The 15,860-nt window shown below is 40.9% G+C and overlaps 1 protein-coding gene across 2 annotated transcripts in view; it reads left to right on the top strand.

Moving 5' to 3' along the window:
- Positions 1-8,766, top strand: part of COL3A1 (collagen type III alpha 1 chain) — a 51,726-nt gene extending 42,960 nt beyond the window's left edge. For both annotated transcript variants that reach the window (XM_035331608.1, XM_035331609.1), the window contains 12 exons: positions 78-185; positions 1,503-1,610; positions 2,008-2,061; positions 2,241-2,348; positions 2,978-3,031; positions 3,142-3,249; positions 4,371-4,424; positions 4,648-4,755; positions 5,425-5,707; positions 6,111-6,298; positions 6,488-6,730; positions 7,704-8,766. In XM_035331608.1, coding sequence (XP_035187499.1) covers positions 78-185; positions 1,503-1,610; positions 2,008-2,061; positions 2,241-2,348; positions 2,978-3,031; positions 3,142-3,249; positions 4,371-4,424; positions 4,648-4,755; positions 5,425-5,707; positions 6,111-6,298; positions 6,488-6,730; positions 7,704-7,850 — 1,563 coding nt within the window. In that variant the 3' untranslated portion in view covers positions 7,851-8,766. The remainder of the gene's footprint in view (positions 1-77; positions 186-1,502; positions 1,611-2,007; positions 2,062-2,240; positions 2,349-2,977; positions 3,032-3,141; positions 3,250-4,370; positions 4,425-4,647; positions 4,756-5,424; positions 5,708-6,110; positions 6,299-6,487; positions 6,731-7,703) is intronic.
- The last annotated feature ends 7,094 nt before the right edge of the window (positions 8,767-15,860 follow it).

Raw genomic sequence — 15,860 nt, 5'->3', positions numbered from 1 at the left:
TTCGATGACCAAGAACCAGAAGACACCTTCCTGAATGTCAAAGATGCTCAGTGTTGACTGACCTTTCTCTTAAACAGGGGGCACCAGGCGACCCTGGTCCTCAAGGTATCATTGGTAGCCGCGGTAACACGGGTTTGCCAGGTCCACGTGGCCTCCCTGGAGCAGCTGGCATGGCTGGTAGCAAGGTGAGTGTACATTCACTGAAATGATAGCCAAATTAGTGCAATGACTGTAATCCAGCAGTCAAAAATAGTCTAGAGTCACAGTAATTAATATGTTGTACTCCTTAATGCTTTTTAATCCAGTTATTTGCGTTTACAACCATAAGATCAGGCTTTAAAACATCCACTGGGCAGCTATGGGATGTGAGGTTGTCTTTAGTCTCTCGTACCAAGACTTTTGTACCAGATTACTTAGAGTATATAAGGAGACAGCAAACTGAATGTGAGTCAGCAGTGTGCCTGGCAGCCAAAATGGCCAACTGCGCCCTGAGGTGCCTCAGGCACGGCCCTGCCAGCTGGCTGAGGGAAGGGAGCGTCCAGCTCCCCACTAGCGCAGCCTCGCCTCGCGCACTGTGTGCAGATTCAGGCACTACAGTATAAAGACATTAAGCTATTAGGGCCCAAAGGAAGGGTGCAAAGATGATGAAGGGTCTAGAGGACAAGTTGTGTGTTCAGTGGCTGAGGCCCCTTCGTTTGTTCAGCCCAGAGCAAAGCAGGCTGAGGGGAGGCCTCATGGCTGCCTGCAGCTTCCTCATGAGAGAGCTGAGGGCCTGCCCCCTTGCTCCCGCTGTATGGGGACAGTGACAGCACCTGAGGGAACAGCATGGAGCTGTAGCAGCTCCATGGGAGGGTCAGGCTGGGTGTTAGGAAAAGGTTCTTCACCCAGAGGGTGGTCAGGCACTGAACAGGTTCCCCAGGGAAGTGATCACTGCCCTGAGCCTGCCACAGTTTATGAAGCTTTGCCCCTTTAAGGAGAATAATGGGCTATAACCACTCCTTGAGAGAGTTTAAGTTACAGTTCCACCTACTGCCGCTTGTTTATCTTTGCTTAATTCCCAATATGTTTCTTGCTTAAGCTTACAAGGCAAACAGACAAATACTTACACTTGCCTCCAGAAAAGAAGGTGTGAGGCTTGGTTTGCATTTTATCACTAATATTCTGCTAGATGGTCATGTTTTGTTAAATGCTTTGGCAGTTGTTTTTAGGCACATAAGAAGAGACACACCTACTAATTTTCTAATTGAGAAAACAGTAACGTACACTGCTCAGGTTCCATGGTCTTGCATAAATATTACTAGTGGGGAAAAGAAAGTTTGGACAAGTTTTTTTTTTTTTTTTTTTTCTTCTTATTCCAAGTATTCAAACTCACCGAAGTCACACTGACACTTCATTTTATCAGCTCTCCTTCATAATCACAGCATATTTCACTAAAGATGTATAACGTGATGGCATTTCATAAGCATATTATCTACAATTAAATTTCTTCCCTCTTTCTTTAGGGTGAAGATGGTAAACCAGGCGTCAATGGTGTCCCAGGAGAACGTGGTGCTCCTGGTCCACAAGGCCCTATGGGACAAAGAGGCTTACCTGGAGAGCCCGGCAGAGATGTGAGTGGATGTGTCAGGCCTTCCTGATACCTTGTGAGTTACATACAGAAGACTTGGGAAGTAACTATGTTTTAAGGTTCACAAAGCTTCCCTCAAGCACCTGATGGACCATGTCCTGTGCAGATTACCTTTTCATATTTAGAGAAAGTAATAATCTCTGTTTTACTACCAGTGGACCATGTCTCTGTCTCACTTGGAACTGAACAAGAGACTTCACTGCCCATGCACTTATAAAATAAAATGTCCAATAAATATTTTATGGGCCCCTCCACCTCCAGAAACACCTCGTTTTTGAAAACCCTTGCTCTGATGAGCACTATTTCAGTTTACTAGAAAACATGGTGGTTGTTCATAATCCAGTTTATAAACAAACTGTACCACACTGTTTTTTTTCCAGGGTAACCCTGGCTCGGATGGCTTGCCTGGACGCGATGGATCCCCAGGAGGCAAAGTAAGGAATGAACACTGTCTTCAGATTGTCACCTCTATATAATGTTGGCAATATAGGTAGCTAGTTCTGTGCCATGTAACTTGTTCCTCAATCCTCTTACATTCCAAAGAATGCAGTCTTTAATGTTTTACAGAATTTCAATGTAAATTTCTTGCTCTATTTGCTGTTACCATCTGCAGGGTGACCGTGGTGAAAGTGGCCCTCCTGGATCTCCAGGACCTCCTGGTCACCCTGGGCCTGCAGGTAACAACGGTGCCCCTGGAAAAGCTGGCGAAAGAGGATTTCAGGTAAAACCAAAACAAATAGCCTACTGCTTATTTATATACCTTTCCTATGAAAAGTCCATTTCGTGCAGTAACAGAAGTGGAAGTTTGGAAGACTGATACTATCTGTATTTGTTTCTGCCCTTGCCTCTTGGCATTGAGGGCCACTTTTATAAAAATATGAAGGGGAAAGACATCACAGTTTATGTTGCAGATAACTATGTATACAGTAAGCTCAAAATTCACATACCTAAGATGCCAAAAAGCACATCATCCCACCAGGCCATTAATTTTTATCCCATATGATGCTCATTCAGCATAAGCAGCCTTATTTGTTAAACTAAGGGAGTAATTTTGGAAGTATTCAAGTTATTTTTCTGAAGTGCTGACACCAGCACTGGGTGCACTGAGCACCTCACAAATTGAAGGAGGAGTCTTCTGCACAAGTTATGCATTGGTGCATATGAGCAGCTGAGTAAGACTAACTTTGGTAGAAAAAGCAACTGATCAAAATTCTTATTGATTATATAGAGTGTGTGCAGCTTTTCCTTGTCTCTGAACAGCTTCTGGCTTTGGACATACTCATCTGAAATAAAAAGGTGGTCTAGTCGATTGCAACTGATCCATTCTATCTTGTTCTTGTTGTGTCACAGGGTCCACCTGGCCCTCCTGGCTCTGCTGGTCCTGCTGGTGCTCGTGGTCCCGCTGTAAGTCATATTTAAAGTATTTGTGGTAAAACACATTCACTGTTTCCTGAGACTTTGTCATTTTTCTCATTTCTTTCTATACTCCTTTTATTGCAAATTTACTCTTGAAGGGTCCTCAAGGTCCTCGTGGTGATAAAGGTGAAACTGGTGAACGAGGCAGCGCTGGCATCAAGGGACATAGAGGATTTCCTGGTACCCCTGGTCTCCCTGGTCCTCCTGTGAGTATTTTGCATTGGATTAGGAATTTCATCTGTGTTCTTAATTTATGTGGTGTGCATCTCAGGTAACTAGTTAGCTTTAGCTAATTCCCAGAGGAAAGAAAAAAATGCAAAGAAGAAATTACTTGTGTAATTTAATTGTCATACATGTTGAAAAGTTACGTGTTCCTGAATCAACCTGAAAAAAAAAATATTAAAAAAACCGGAGGAAGCTGCTAGGAGCTAGAGCTGGGTTTGCTAAAATCCCTTTTAGTTTTGTGTCTTTCTGACTTAAAAAAGAAAAAATGCTTTTTGCATTCATTTATATAGGCTATTCCATATGAAATTGTCAGAGATAGAAACCTATGCTAGACAGCCATCTAAATCCATTAAAAAAAAAAAAAAAAAGCTGCTCAGAGTTCAAAGATGTCTCTTCTGTCATGCATCTTTCATAGTAATTAATATTAGAGCGTAATGGGCATGAAATTATAAACTACTGGCTTGTAAACATGCCTTACCATTTGGAACAGTCCTTAACAGCTAAAGTTGAAGGGTAAGAGACAAGCATGCCCTAGGTATTTACGACAAGTAAAGACTTAAAGAGGGGCTTATAGTGGGAAAAACTCGTAGTAGCATGCATGATAGAAGTGAGAATCAAGAAACCAAAAAGCATCTAGTTACTCTACCAATGATGGCAAGAATATGGAAGTTTTAACCATAAATGCCACCTACATAAATCTATTTAATAACACACTATTGAGTCACTTATGAGTAAAAAGAGGTCTGATAAATTCTCAATTATCCTATGACAACGAGAAGATGAATCACTTTAAAACACGTGGTTTAGCTCTTTGAATACAAGATATCATTCAAAGCTTGTTGGTGTCAGTTAGCTGTCTTGCATTTTGGAGAATATCACTAACTTTTTATTAGGTAACTTTTGTACATTAGGTAATTTTTGTACATTTGGTAACTTTTACTGGTACAAGAGTGACAACTATTCTTTCTCATATCTGACATAGTCCTTTCATAAACTTGTGTTTCATACAATCATAAAGATGTTTCCAGTGTATTTTTTTTTAAGGCACATCCAGCTAGCTGCAAAATATTACTGGAATGACTTAATTACCTGTTCCTCATAGGGTCCCCTGGGTCCACAAGGTGCAATTGGAAGTCCAGGAGCTTCAGGTGCAAGGGTAAGGAAAAACTTGTTACTTAGCATAACTGGAAGGAAGATTCAGCATGTTTGAAAAATAATAATAATAATAATTTTAAAATGACCATCTTAACAGGCAACTGCTGAAGAAAAACACCTGATTAACTGTACAGAAATTTTAGAAAGCTCTCACGAATATTTTTGAATTAAGACTACCTTGTAAGCTATTTTTACCATAATGTATGCATTCACCTTTGTTCTAGGGTCCTCCAGGACCAGCTGGACCCCCTGGAAAAGATGGTACAAGCGGCTATCCAGGTCCAATTGGTCCTCCTGGCCCCCGTGGTAACAGAGGTGAAAGTGGCCCTGCAGTAAGTAAACTGTGCACACTTCAATACTTCTTTAGCGATTGCTCATTAAACAAAAGCTCTCTCCCCTTTAAATACCCCCCTCAGAAAATTCTGTACTTCCTGGACTGAGCTTGCGGCAGGACAGATCTAGCTATCAAGGCTAAGTCCAAAAAAATACAGACAACTTGTGGTTCGTGTAACTACTGGTGCGTTGGGTGTTGTTTGTCCCAGATAATTATTGACTGTACAGTGGGAAGATAGAATCTCCACTTCAGAGAACAGCTTCCCTTTGTGCCTTAAAACAGGGCTTTCTTAAACTCCTCCAAAGAGACCAGCACTGCGGAGGTCACCAGCATAGCTTATGGCACTACTTACAAAGCCAAGAAATAGTCCATCCTCTAGATTTGGGTGAAGAGGGTTCCACCTTCCTAAAGCTTAAGGAGAAGGAGGACAGTCACAGCCTGACAAAATTAGGAGAAGAAAATTCCAAGTTTAGGAAAATAATGTCTAACCAATATTTATTCGTAAACAAATATTTGCCTGGAATGTCTAACAAATATTTATGCATAGCAAGTGACATTATTAAATAAGTAAATGAAATGGGGATTCTTTTTTAAGATCAGGTTCCACACATTTATAGTTTTAAGCTGTGATCTCTACTCAGCATCATGTCCCGCTGTTTCTGTTTAGGGTCCACCAGGCCAACCTGGTCTTCCTGGGCCTTCTGGTCCTCCTGGTCCATGTTGTGGTGGTGGTGTAGCTGCCCTGGGTGCTGGTGAAAAAGGTCCAGTAGGCTATGGATATGAATATCGAGATGAGCCAAAAGAAAATGAGATCAGCCTGGGTGACATCATGTCTTCAATGAAATCAATCAACAACCAGATTGAAAGCATGATTAGTCCCGATGGATCACGAAAGAATCCAGCTCGTAACTGCAGAGATCTGAAATTCTGCCATCCTGATCTCAAGAGTGGTATGCTAAGTTTTCATTTGTGCTAATGGTAGCAGATCTAGATCTTTCCCGAATACTATTGTCTTTGAGTATTTAAATACTCAGAGACACGCTATAAAAAGTATTTAGTTTGTTCAACAAATGTCACGATAAAGTTGGTAAACACAATCATTTAAATGCCCTACATTTACACGGTACATACACTGATTTCAATTCACTCCTTACATGCTTATGAGTGAAAATTTGTTTAAATCCCTTTCAAAAAAAAAGTTCTATATTTAAGTGCCTTTTTACACTATTCACATAAAATCAGTGTTATTTTTATATAGTCTTATTTTCTGAAATAGAGATAAGCCTCATGTCATGCAATTGAATTCTTCTCCAAATATACTAAGTCCCTGAACACTCTTTTTACCCCCTGCAGGAGAGTACTGGATTGATCCTAACCAAGGCTGCAAGATGGATGCTATTAAAGTATACTGTAACATGGAAACTGGTGAGACGTGCCTCTCTGCTAACCCCAGCACTGTGCCAAGGAAAAACTGGTGGACCAGTGAAAACGGTGGAAAGAAACATGTTTGGTTTGGAGAGTCTATGAATGGAGGCTTCCAGGTGAGAAATTAACACTGCTAGTAGCCAAAAAGGTAGCACATCCAATGTGCTCATATACATCACAGTTTACTAAGAAATAATCCTGAAATTAAACTGAGCTAAACATTTAAAGGGTGAAATAGTAAGTATATAAACCAGCTCTAGGTATGATTAAATGAAAACCTTTTGCTTATGTTTTGTGCTCTGCAGTTCAGCTACGGTGATCCTGACCTTCCCGAGGATGTCTCAGAAGTTCAGCTGGCATTCCTCCGCATCCTCTCCAGCCGTGCCTCCCAGAACATTACCTACCACTGCAAGAACAGCATTGCCTACATGGATCAAGCCAGCGGAAACGTTAAAAAAGCTCTGAAGCTGATGAGCTCTGTGGAAAGTGAGATCAAAGCTGAAGGAAACAGCAAATACATGTATGCAGTTCTGGAAGACGGCTGCACTGTAAGTAAACAAGACTTTACTATGGTAGTCTAATAAATAACTCCTGCTGGAATACTAAGCCCAGAAGAGAGCCTTGCAAGACCTTGGTCCTGGGAAAGGACACAGTTGCAACTGCAGAAAGTTGCACATGCTCCCAATTAAGTCTGTACTTCAGAGACATCTTGCTCTAGAGCCAAAGACATTTAGAGGCCCACAGGGAAGTTGTGGGGACCAAGCTTTGATCCCGATCTCATGTCAACTGTAAAACTCACAGCAGCAGTAAGTGAATCATCTCAGTCATACAAAAAATTCAAGGCTAGCAGAGTCAAGCCAGTCGCATAGGCTATGATTATGGGAACGTGCAAACCCAAGCATTTTGCATGTTCAACTGTGCCTCGCTTACTGCAGCAGAAAGTACAGGAGAAAAACAGTAATGTAATGACCATGCTGCACTCCCACTATCTGCTGCCTTCTCAGTAACATGAGATACCATTTCTGCCTCCTGCTAGGATCCCAAAATGCTACCAACCTGTAGATTAGCAACATACAAGGATACCTGCACGCATCTGCTTTGCAGCCATTTTGTGGCCATTTTTAAGATACGAAGGTGAAGAGCTACTTCATTACTGCTAGCACTCTTACCTGTGGCCAAAACATCTCTCCAAGCAGCACAGCCATTTGTACAACCTCTCAGCACACCAAGCTGATACACCAAGTATTTCAGTATTATGGGCGCTGCTCCAGTGTACCCAACTGTCCGCCAGGGATCCCATCCCTTAGCAGAAACGACTAAAACACCACGGTACCACCCAAGTGTCTGACCAGAAATTAAAAATGGCTATCGATGTATTAATTTCTAAGGAGATTGTGGGCTGTTTTTATGGTGCTAAAAGGAATTAATTACTATGGAAAGAAAAAGTAGAAAATGCAGTAAACTACAGGATTACTTTTCATATAGCCCAACATTGATTTCTAATATTTTTCTCTTTCACAGAAACACACTGGTGAATGGGGTAAAACAGTCTTTGAATACAGAACACGGAAGACAATGAGGTTGCCTGTGGTTGATATTGCACCCATGGATATTGGTGGTCCTGATCAAGAATTTGGCGTGGACATTGGCCCGGTCTGCTTCTTATAAATCAAAGATCCTGCTCTTTCTGAAACCCCAGCAAACAGATTCACACTCCAACTGTGCTCCTTTGTTTTAACCGTGTCAGCTAGTACAGATGACCATCTGTATCCCAGTTATTTATTAACAAAATTTCTGGGGGAAAGTTAATTTGATATCAAGGGTTATTTTTTTTTCGCTATTACACAAAGTACAGTAAAAATGCTTTTTGCTCTATTTTTTTTTTTTTTTTACCAAATTCCATCTTCAGAACATGTCTCCGTGGTGCTATAATAAAACTTCAACACTTAATAAAACAACACTGTGTTCTATTAGTTGAATGTTAGCCAATTTACAAAGCACTGATTGCTCCCAGTACCAAAGTTTACCCTTCTTTCTAAGATGCAGTCCATAAAGCTAGAAAGACTTCCCTGTTTCAACTACCTCAACATGGACAGAAACTGGGATGTCTGATGAGTCAAACCACAAAAAATTCCATCAAATCAGTCAAAACACATTAGGCCCATTGGTTAAGTCAGTGGAATCATTTGGTACAAAATTGTGTTATTTCTGTACTGATTAGCTGTGAAAAAGTACAGTGTATTTTAAGAGTTGAATACCTTCATGGCAGTTGTCACCGTAATTTTATTGTTGGATTGTATTCTGTTATCAAAGGTGCTTCTCTACTTTCCTGTCATTGCTGGTCAAGACCACTAAAATTAGGGAAGTGTAAAAGACTAATATGATGGTGCTAATGTATTTTTCACTCCTAACTCTGCAAGTCAGGGTTATTGACTTGCTTTTTTTAATAATTAAAAAAAAAAAAGGTAAAGGATTAAAAGCAATTGTAAATGTCTCCTGTCAAAGATTGTCATTGGCATGTCATAGCTCAGATTCTTCTCCCTTCACTCTGTAAAAGTCAATAAAGAAGCAAAATTGAAAACTTCTTTTGTCACATTAACACATTTATAGTGTTGAAGGTTAACCATCTTTGTAAGCTTTTATATGGTTGTTGGTCTATTCCTTACAGAGACACATAATAAAATATCTTAATAAAACTCCTTGTTGTTTCATAAAACTGACTTTTTAATTTTACTGTTTGTACTTTTTTCCTCAACTCTTGTGCTATGTTAACTGCTTTTCAGAGATAATTTTGCTTACAGAACTTTGTAATCCTAAGGAATGCAATTTATGGCATCACACAATGAAATTTTCTTACCTTTTCCACTCTTCTTCCAGAGGCTCATGTTTTCAAGCACAGTGAACTTCTCTGACTATCAGCCTGGATTCAATTCTGACAGAAAGAACCAAAACAGAAACACAAGAGCTTAATAACTTCCCCCCTCAAAACCGTGCCTCAATCTAAACAGGCCCTTGTAGGCTGCTTAAATAAAATGGCCCAAGGGTCTCCTACAGTGCAGGCTCGTGGCAGTGGTAACTTTGATACAGCTGTCAATCTAAGCACCTCCATATGGTTTATAGCTGATAGAGAGGCACAGCTCGGTCATCCCTTGACCTTACCAAAAGCTCAGGTAGCTGCAATTACCTCAGTGCTTTGGTGGTGTCTGAGCTTCAGGCCAGAAGAAAGAAGTTCACCGCACACCAGAATCCTGGCTGTGAAACCTCTCCCACAGGCAGACGCTGCTCCGTCTTTACCATGAAAGAGGAGCCAGAGAAAACGGCCAGAAATACTGCACCACCACACATCACCTCGGCGTCCAGGGTGATGAAGGCCCCTCCTACAACACGGTCAGACAACAAAACTTAAGGAAAAAAAATTATAAAGTCTAAAATGCTCTTGGTGATCAGGCATTCTCTGAAAATACTTTCTAGATTGGACCAAGCAGGAAAAATAACTAGAGAAATGCTGAAGGTTTTTTAAGAAGCCTCAGTAGGCTTGGGGCTGAGCCAAGACACCGACCTGCTCTAGCAGCACAGAATTTGGACAGGCCCACAGCGAACCAGAGCCGTGAAGGTCTGGGAAGACTTTGCCAGCACAAATACCGTATCAATGCAGACATGACTGTACTTACAACACTAAAAATAGTGCCAGCACTTAAGAAAAAAATATTGGCTCTCACAGGAAAACTCCCCATTTCACGATGAAAATAGCTACCGTTTGTGGAAGATGAGAATTACATGTAATATTAGTCTGACATATGTCAGACTAATTGTCAGACATTAGTCTTACATGGTGGGAAGTCTAATAACTGGAACTGAACTTTTACGCAAGCAGTTCGTGAGAATGCTGATGGAAAAATGCATTGGAACAGCCTGGTCTCAACCCACATGGCAGAAAAAAAAAACAGCCTCTAATCTCCAGTACTACCGTGGCTGAGTGTATGACAGCTAACAGTTACTCAACCTAAGTAGTTTACTTAATTCAAATAACCTTCATTTTTTTCAGAAGGTCAATAATTAGGCCAAAAATGATTCCAATACTTCTGCACGTTTATAAAGGCCTTTGAGACAGAGGAAATATGAAATAGACTGTGTTAATAACAAGAGTTATCCTAGAAAATGGATACTGGAAATCGGAACACTGAGCTTTCTAGTCCCATTTCTTACTCTTATTGTATCAATCTGCAACAGGCTCCAATGTCTATTTTACATGGTAAATATAACAATAATAACAATAACAATAATGAGGACGACAACAACAATAATAATAAATCTTACCTGAAACTTTCAGGCTCGCAGCACCATTACTCACCGCTACAGGCAGTGCATCAAAATCACAGACTACAGCAGTTCTGGAAATAACCCCATTTTGCAGAGGTTACAATTAGAGAACTTCCAAAGACGCACGGAAACACCAATACTTGCTTTCAAACTCTAAACTGATTTTAGCACATATCCAAGCATGTCTTCGTTTGGTATATAAATTTCTATTGGCACGAGGGTCACCAAATAAGAATGTTTTGCTTGCAATGGATAACACACCCAAGACAGAGACCTTAGCGGCTCTTTGAAAAATCAGATGTCTTGTCTTGTCATCTTAGAAAGCACAGGAAAGAAATCAGGTCTGATGGGTTATGACTTTTAAATTAAGTGCTCCTCTTCCAGAACTGTGAGTAAGGAGGCACTTGTTGCACAAATCCTGCGCTACAGAAGCATATGAAATCTTTTTCCTCATACTTAGCGTTTTAATTCAGCATGTGGTTGTAATTATATCTTATGATCTTAAAGACAAACTACAAAACCCAGATTTAAAGTACTGAGAAAGATATTTTGAAGGATATTTTGGGAGATAGGGAACCTTCTCAGCATAACATCTCCTCAGTTGTTTCTGCCCACCTGCGTACCATGATGAGGTAAGATGACATCCACTCCGTGCTGCAGGATTGCCGCTCCAGGGTGAATTAAGTCTCATAGAAAAAACTCCTGGTGCTCATCTTCTTACCCGTACTTTGTCCTGCAATAACTACCCCTTAAAGGGTTTCTTCTGGAAGCATTGACCGTAACCTGCACTGCTGCTTTCCCACTCTGCTTGTGACATCTCCTGCCTAGCAGGTCTGTGGTCATCCTCTTTTCCCCAAGCTGCCCGTGACAAAGCTATGCTCGTTCAAAACTGCTCTGTTGCTGCCAGAGGAGATTCCCGAGATAGACTGCATAATCTCCTTTCAATTGACATTTAGCCATGGACACCTCTGGATTAAGGATCAAAACTTGTGTTTTGTTGCTGAATTTCAGGTCCGAGTTCATATCAATTAAGAACACAGTTACCGAGTTCCCGTGGGGTTTTGTGAATGTTCCTGTCATGACTCACATTTCAGCTTTACTGTCTTTGTTACACTACCTCCAAGGTACCCGAGAAAGCCTACTGATGCTTCCTTGTTCGTTTGGTTGCATCTGCAAGGCAGAGAATAGGATTGCTGTCAGGAAATGGCTGAGTTGATTTGGCAGCAGTAAATGCTTTGGGTTTACTCGTTGTTTTTTTTTTTTTTATGTAGAATAAGACATGTTCCTTAGAGGTCAGAGGTTCCTAAATTATCATGATGGATCCTATAATTGTCACAATGTTCTGTGAATGTTGTGTTTCTGTGTCTCTGGGAAGATTGCTCCCTACCATACCGGGAAAAATCTTTGACTGGAGGTTCCGGAACTACAGAAGTGTTCCTTTATTACAACCAGATGGATTTTTCACTCAGCTGACTAAGTCAAAGGGCAGTTCTGTGATGCTTTGTCAGACACAAACTTGCATGTTTTTTCTGCACTTACATTCCTAAATAAGGCTGCAGTTTGCTCTGGAGGATGCATAACCATATCTCAATTAAGGAATAAAGGGTTCTTAATCATAACCCATTATATTCTTCATCATTGTTCTCATGCCTTTGATACATTAATAAGCATTATCTCCACTTTTAACAGTAGCTAAATTACTGAACTACAAGACAACACGTAACACATGTAGGCTAAAGATGTTCTATTTTTCAAGAAACTGAATCTAACCGTATGGTACCCGTATCTGTGAGTGCATGAAGTCACAGGCTTTAACAAGATCTTTAAGCTCATGGCAATAAAATAACGATCTCCTGGACACAGTAATCTAGCAGAAACATACTAACCAGGTCTATGGCTCCACAGTTTCTTTAGCATTTCTATTTAATGTACTGAACTGCTGATTTGGTTTTATCTTTTGTCTGGTGGGGGCAGGGGGGCTGATAATACCATCATTCTCTATTATAATTTTACCTTGTTCTCTGTATGGTATTTTCCTGCTTGATGGAGGATCTTTTTCTTCGCATTGCCATTTCGACAGTCACGTTTAGTTCTGCTATTCGTTTTGCATCTGGTTTGATATCTTCCTGAGACCCATTTTTATTATTATAACTACAGCCTCTCTCATTGAGTCCAACTGTCCAGCAAGGATTAAGCCTTTAGTGTATCCTCCCTTTCCAGGAAAAAAAAAAAAATAATAATAATAAAAAAATAATCTGTAGACTGAGAGATTTAGTCAGGGAGTAGATAAGTTATGTATTATTTTAAAACCTTGCACATTTCTGGGCAAAAGGCTGCTGAAGGCCACCTTTGTACAGCGGGTTCTGCTGTCTGGAAAATCCTAATGACTTTCTTAAATTTCATGTAGGATTCGAATACTTTTTTACCCAGCTTTAGAACTGGGAATTCCTTCTGGAATCGCATCTGAAATTCCAAGGGCCTTCCAAGGGATATTTGACTAAACCGAATCAAACCCAGCAGGTCAGAGGAAGTGATCCTTCCTGATTGTGTTGTGTTCAGTGCTGGGCTCCCCTGTACAGGAGAAATACGGACTTACTGCAATGAGGCCAGCACAGGACCACAGTGATGATGAAGGGACTGGAGCATCTTTCATAGAAGCAGAGAGAGCTGGGACTGTTTGGCCTGGAGAAGGCTCGCCTGGGGCTCTGGGGAATTTAGCTGATGGGAGGGAATGCAGATGAGGGAGCCAGGTTACTGCTGTTTTTACTGTGATGGTGCTCAAACACTGGTACAGGTTTCCCAGTGTCCACCCACAGAGACACTCAAACCCTGACCGGACACCTAATATAGATGATTTCTGGAGCAGGGGGTTGGACTAGGTGTTCTTATGTGCTCCCTTCCAACCTCAGTTTTGTGATTAAATCTTCAAACTCTTTAGCTTTCCAATTTCTCATACATACCTCATATTCTTCAACCATATAACCTCTCAGCCTGCAATACTCTTCCCAGGTTTACCAGTCTAGTAACTGCTTTACTCAGTCTCAGCCAACTACAGGAGATAAAATAAACCTCAGGGCCCTCACCCAGCAGTAATAAGGAAAATAATACATTTTGCTTTTAATCCATTTTTAGACTCTTTACTTGCCTTCACAGAGAAGAGCTTTTCCTCATTCTCCTCTCTTTGCTATGCTCTGCACACCTGGATTGTGTTGCCTCTAGATACAATGCTATCAAAGTTCCTTGCTTAAATTTCCACGTTGCTTGGAGCCTTCTTCTGCTGCTGAGTCGTACCCTGGTACTCTACAGAATGATTTTAGCATTAAAAACTTAAAGTCGAATGTTTCTCATAGTTACTAAGAAGCTAACAAATAGTTAAAGAAGGAGCTTGAGAGGAAGAGGACATGAGATAGGAACTTCTGGTCCCACACACCCAGAGACAATAGTAACCACCGAGCTGGAGGGAAGTGCCAGAGCAGGGAGAACTGAAAAGGTCTGTGAGGAAGGGCAGTGGAGGAGATACATCTTAAGCTGCCTTTTAAAAGGGCAAACGGTTCATGCTAAAAGTAAACTCCTTTTCGCAGTCACTCTGTAACTGAGGTGCATATATCCAAAAGTGCAAGCCAAAAACCCCTCTTCTTCAGGCAGGATTAAACCACCAATTCCTTTTCTGCCCCACATATTAAGCATCTAGAACTGCTCAGTATAAAGAGCTCCCTGTGAGAAGGCTCTGATCACATTTGACACATGCATTCAGAGCTGGGCTCATGCAGAGGGAATAAGAGCAGTGTTTTTTAAAAGGCTACAATATTATTCATTATAGGCTATACAAAGCAACACGAATATCACCCAGCTAAACCGCTGGGCAGGCTGACTGATGTGCTCAAATAGATCAGTCCTTCTCCGTGACCCTTACCGCTCCCAATAAATTAGGAAGAGATGTCAAGCAGTGATAAAAGAAAACACCTTAGAGAAAGCATAATCAAACTCCTACCAAAATATAAGATGAAAGATGACTAAAACTAGTCAATAGCAAAGTAAGACTAGGCTCAGCGGTACTTGAATCTCAGTTCCTTGTACGTTGTGCTTGCAGAGAAATACACTTTTTCATCTCTGGGAATATTTGCCAGACCCTTCAAGGCCCACTGAACGCCTCTGAAAGATCTTTCATATTTTTTCATACCTCAGAATGAAAATATTCCCTCAAAGATTTAACTTGTAAGAAATCTAAGTTCAATACTCTATAAAAGTCCTCAGCGTTAGGAGCCGCTGCTCAAGAAAAGACATCCAAAATGGATTCTGTTGTATAAAATCAAAGCCCCAAAGGTGAAAAGTTAAAGAACTCATAGCTCCACAGACCAAAGCTGCTCCTTTCCTTACTCGGCTGCTGTTTTCTTCTCAGTGAGATATTTCAAAGGATGGGATCCCATCGCACTGGTAAGGCCCCTCACAACAGACAAGCTCTTCTTGGTCTCAAGCCTATAACAAGCTGCATGATTGCACAGAGTCAAGTCACATCTTTATAGCCATAGTTCAGTGACACGGGGATAAAAGCTTAGCAGTGAAGAACAATCCAGACGAATTGGTTAAAATCAGATTTTAAACTATATATTTCCAAATAGGTCTTCTCTAAACATCCAAGCTAAACTACTGTATCATCAACTCCACCACTCACAACCTACAGCACAGTGCCAATCTGTGAGTAGTGGATAACAAACTTTTACCTTCCAGATGAGATTTTAGTGACTCTTTGCCACACTACTGCTGCACAGCTGCTCTGGGAGGTGTCAGCTACTGGAAGCACTGGGGTTCCTTCCTCACTGAGGACAGCACTCTGCAGGACTGCCAGTTAGGAAAAGCAGAACAATAACCAATTCTTTTAATTATAAAATTGATTTAAATGCAGCCTCTGCCATTTTACTGCCATAACCGTTTTAAAGTACTTTTTTCTCTCATCCCTGAGGACATTAGCCAAAAAAAAAAAAAAAAAAAAAAGACAGGAGAATTGCACTACATCTCCTAAATAGCTGATATCTAATTAATGCTTAAAGAAGCAAATCAGCCTTGTGCAAATTATCAGCTCTTTCGTTCTACTTTCATGGAATTAAAGCTGTGTCTATACAAGGCTATGCCACGTCTATGCCACGTGGCCAGATGAGAAGAACAGTAACGTCAAGCAGAGAAATCCTCCCCCAGCTCCTCCCATCCACTCCCCCACCTTCTTTTTTTCCCTTGCTTAAAAAGGTTCTGCAGTACTTGGGGAAAGTTTAAACGATAAAGGAGAGGTCATAGGCATGTACAGAACAGACACTGATATCCAGAGCAGAAAAAAGCATGCCCGACTATTTGCATTACAATGAG

Source organism: Oxyura jamaicensis, chromosome 7, assembly GCF_011077185.1.
Source record: "Oxyura jamaicensis isolate SHBP4307 breed ruddy duck chromosome 7, BPBGC_Ojam_1.0, whole genome shotgun sequence".
NCBI classification, from domain to species: Eukaryota; Metazoa; Chordata; class Aves; order Anseriformes; family Anatidae; genus Oxyura; species Oxyura jamaicensis.
This window is presented reverse-complemented; position numbering and strand designations above follow the sequence as displayed.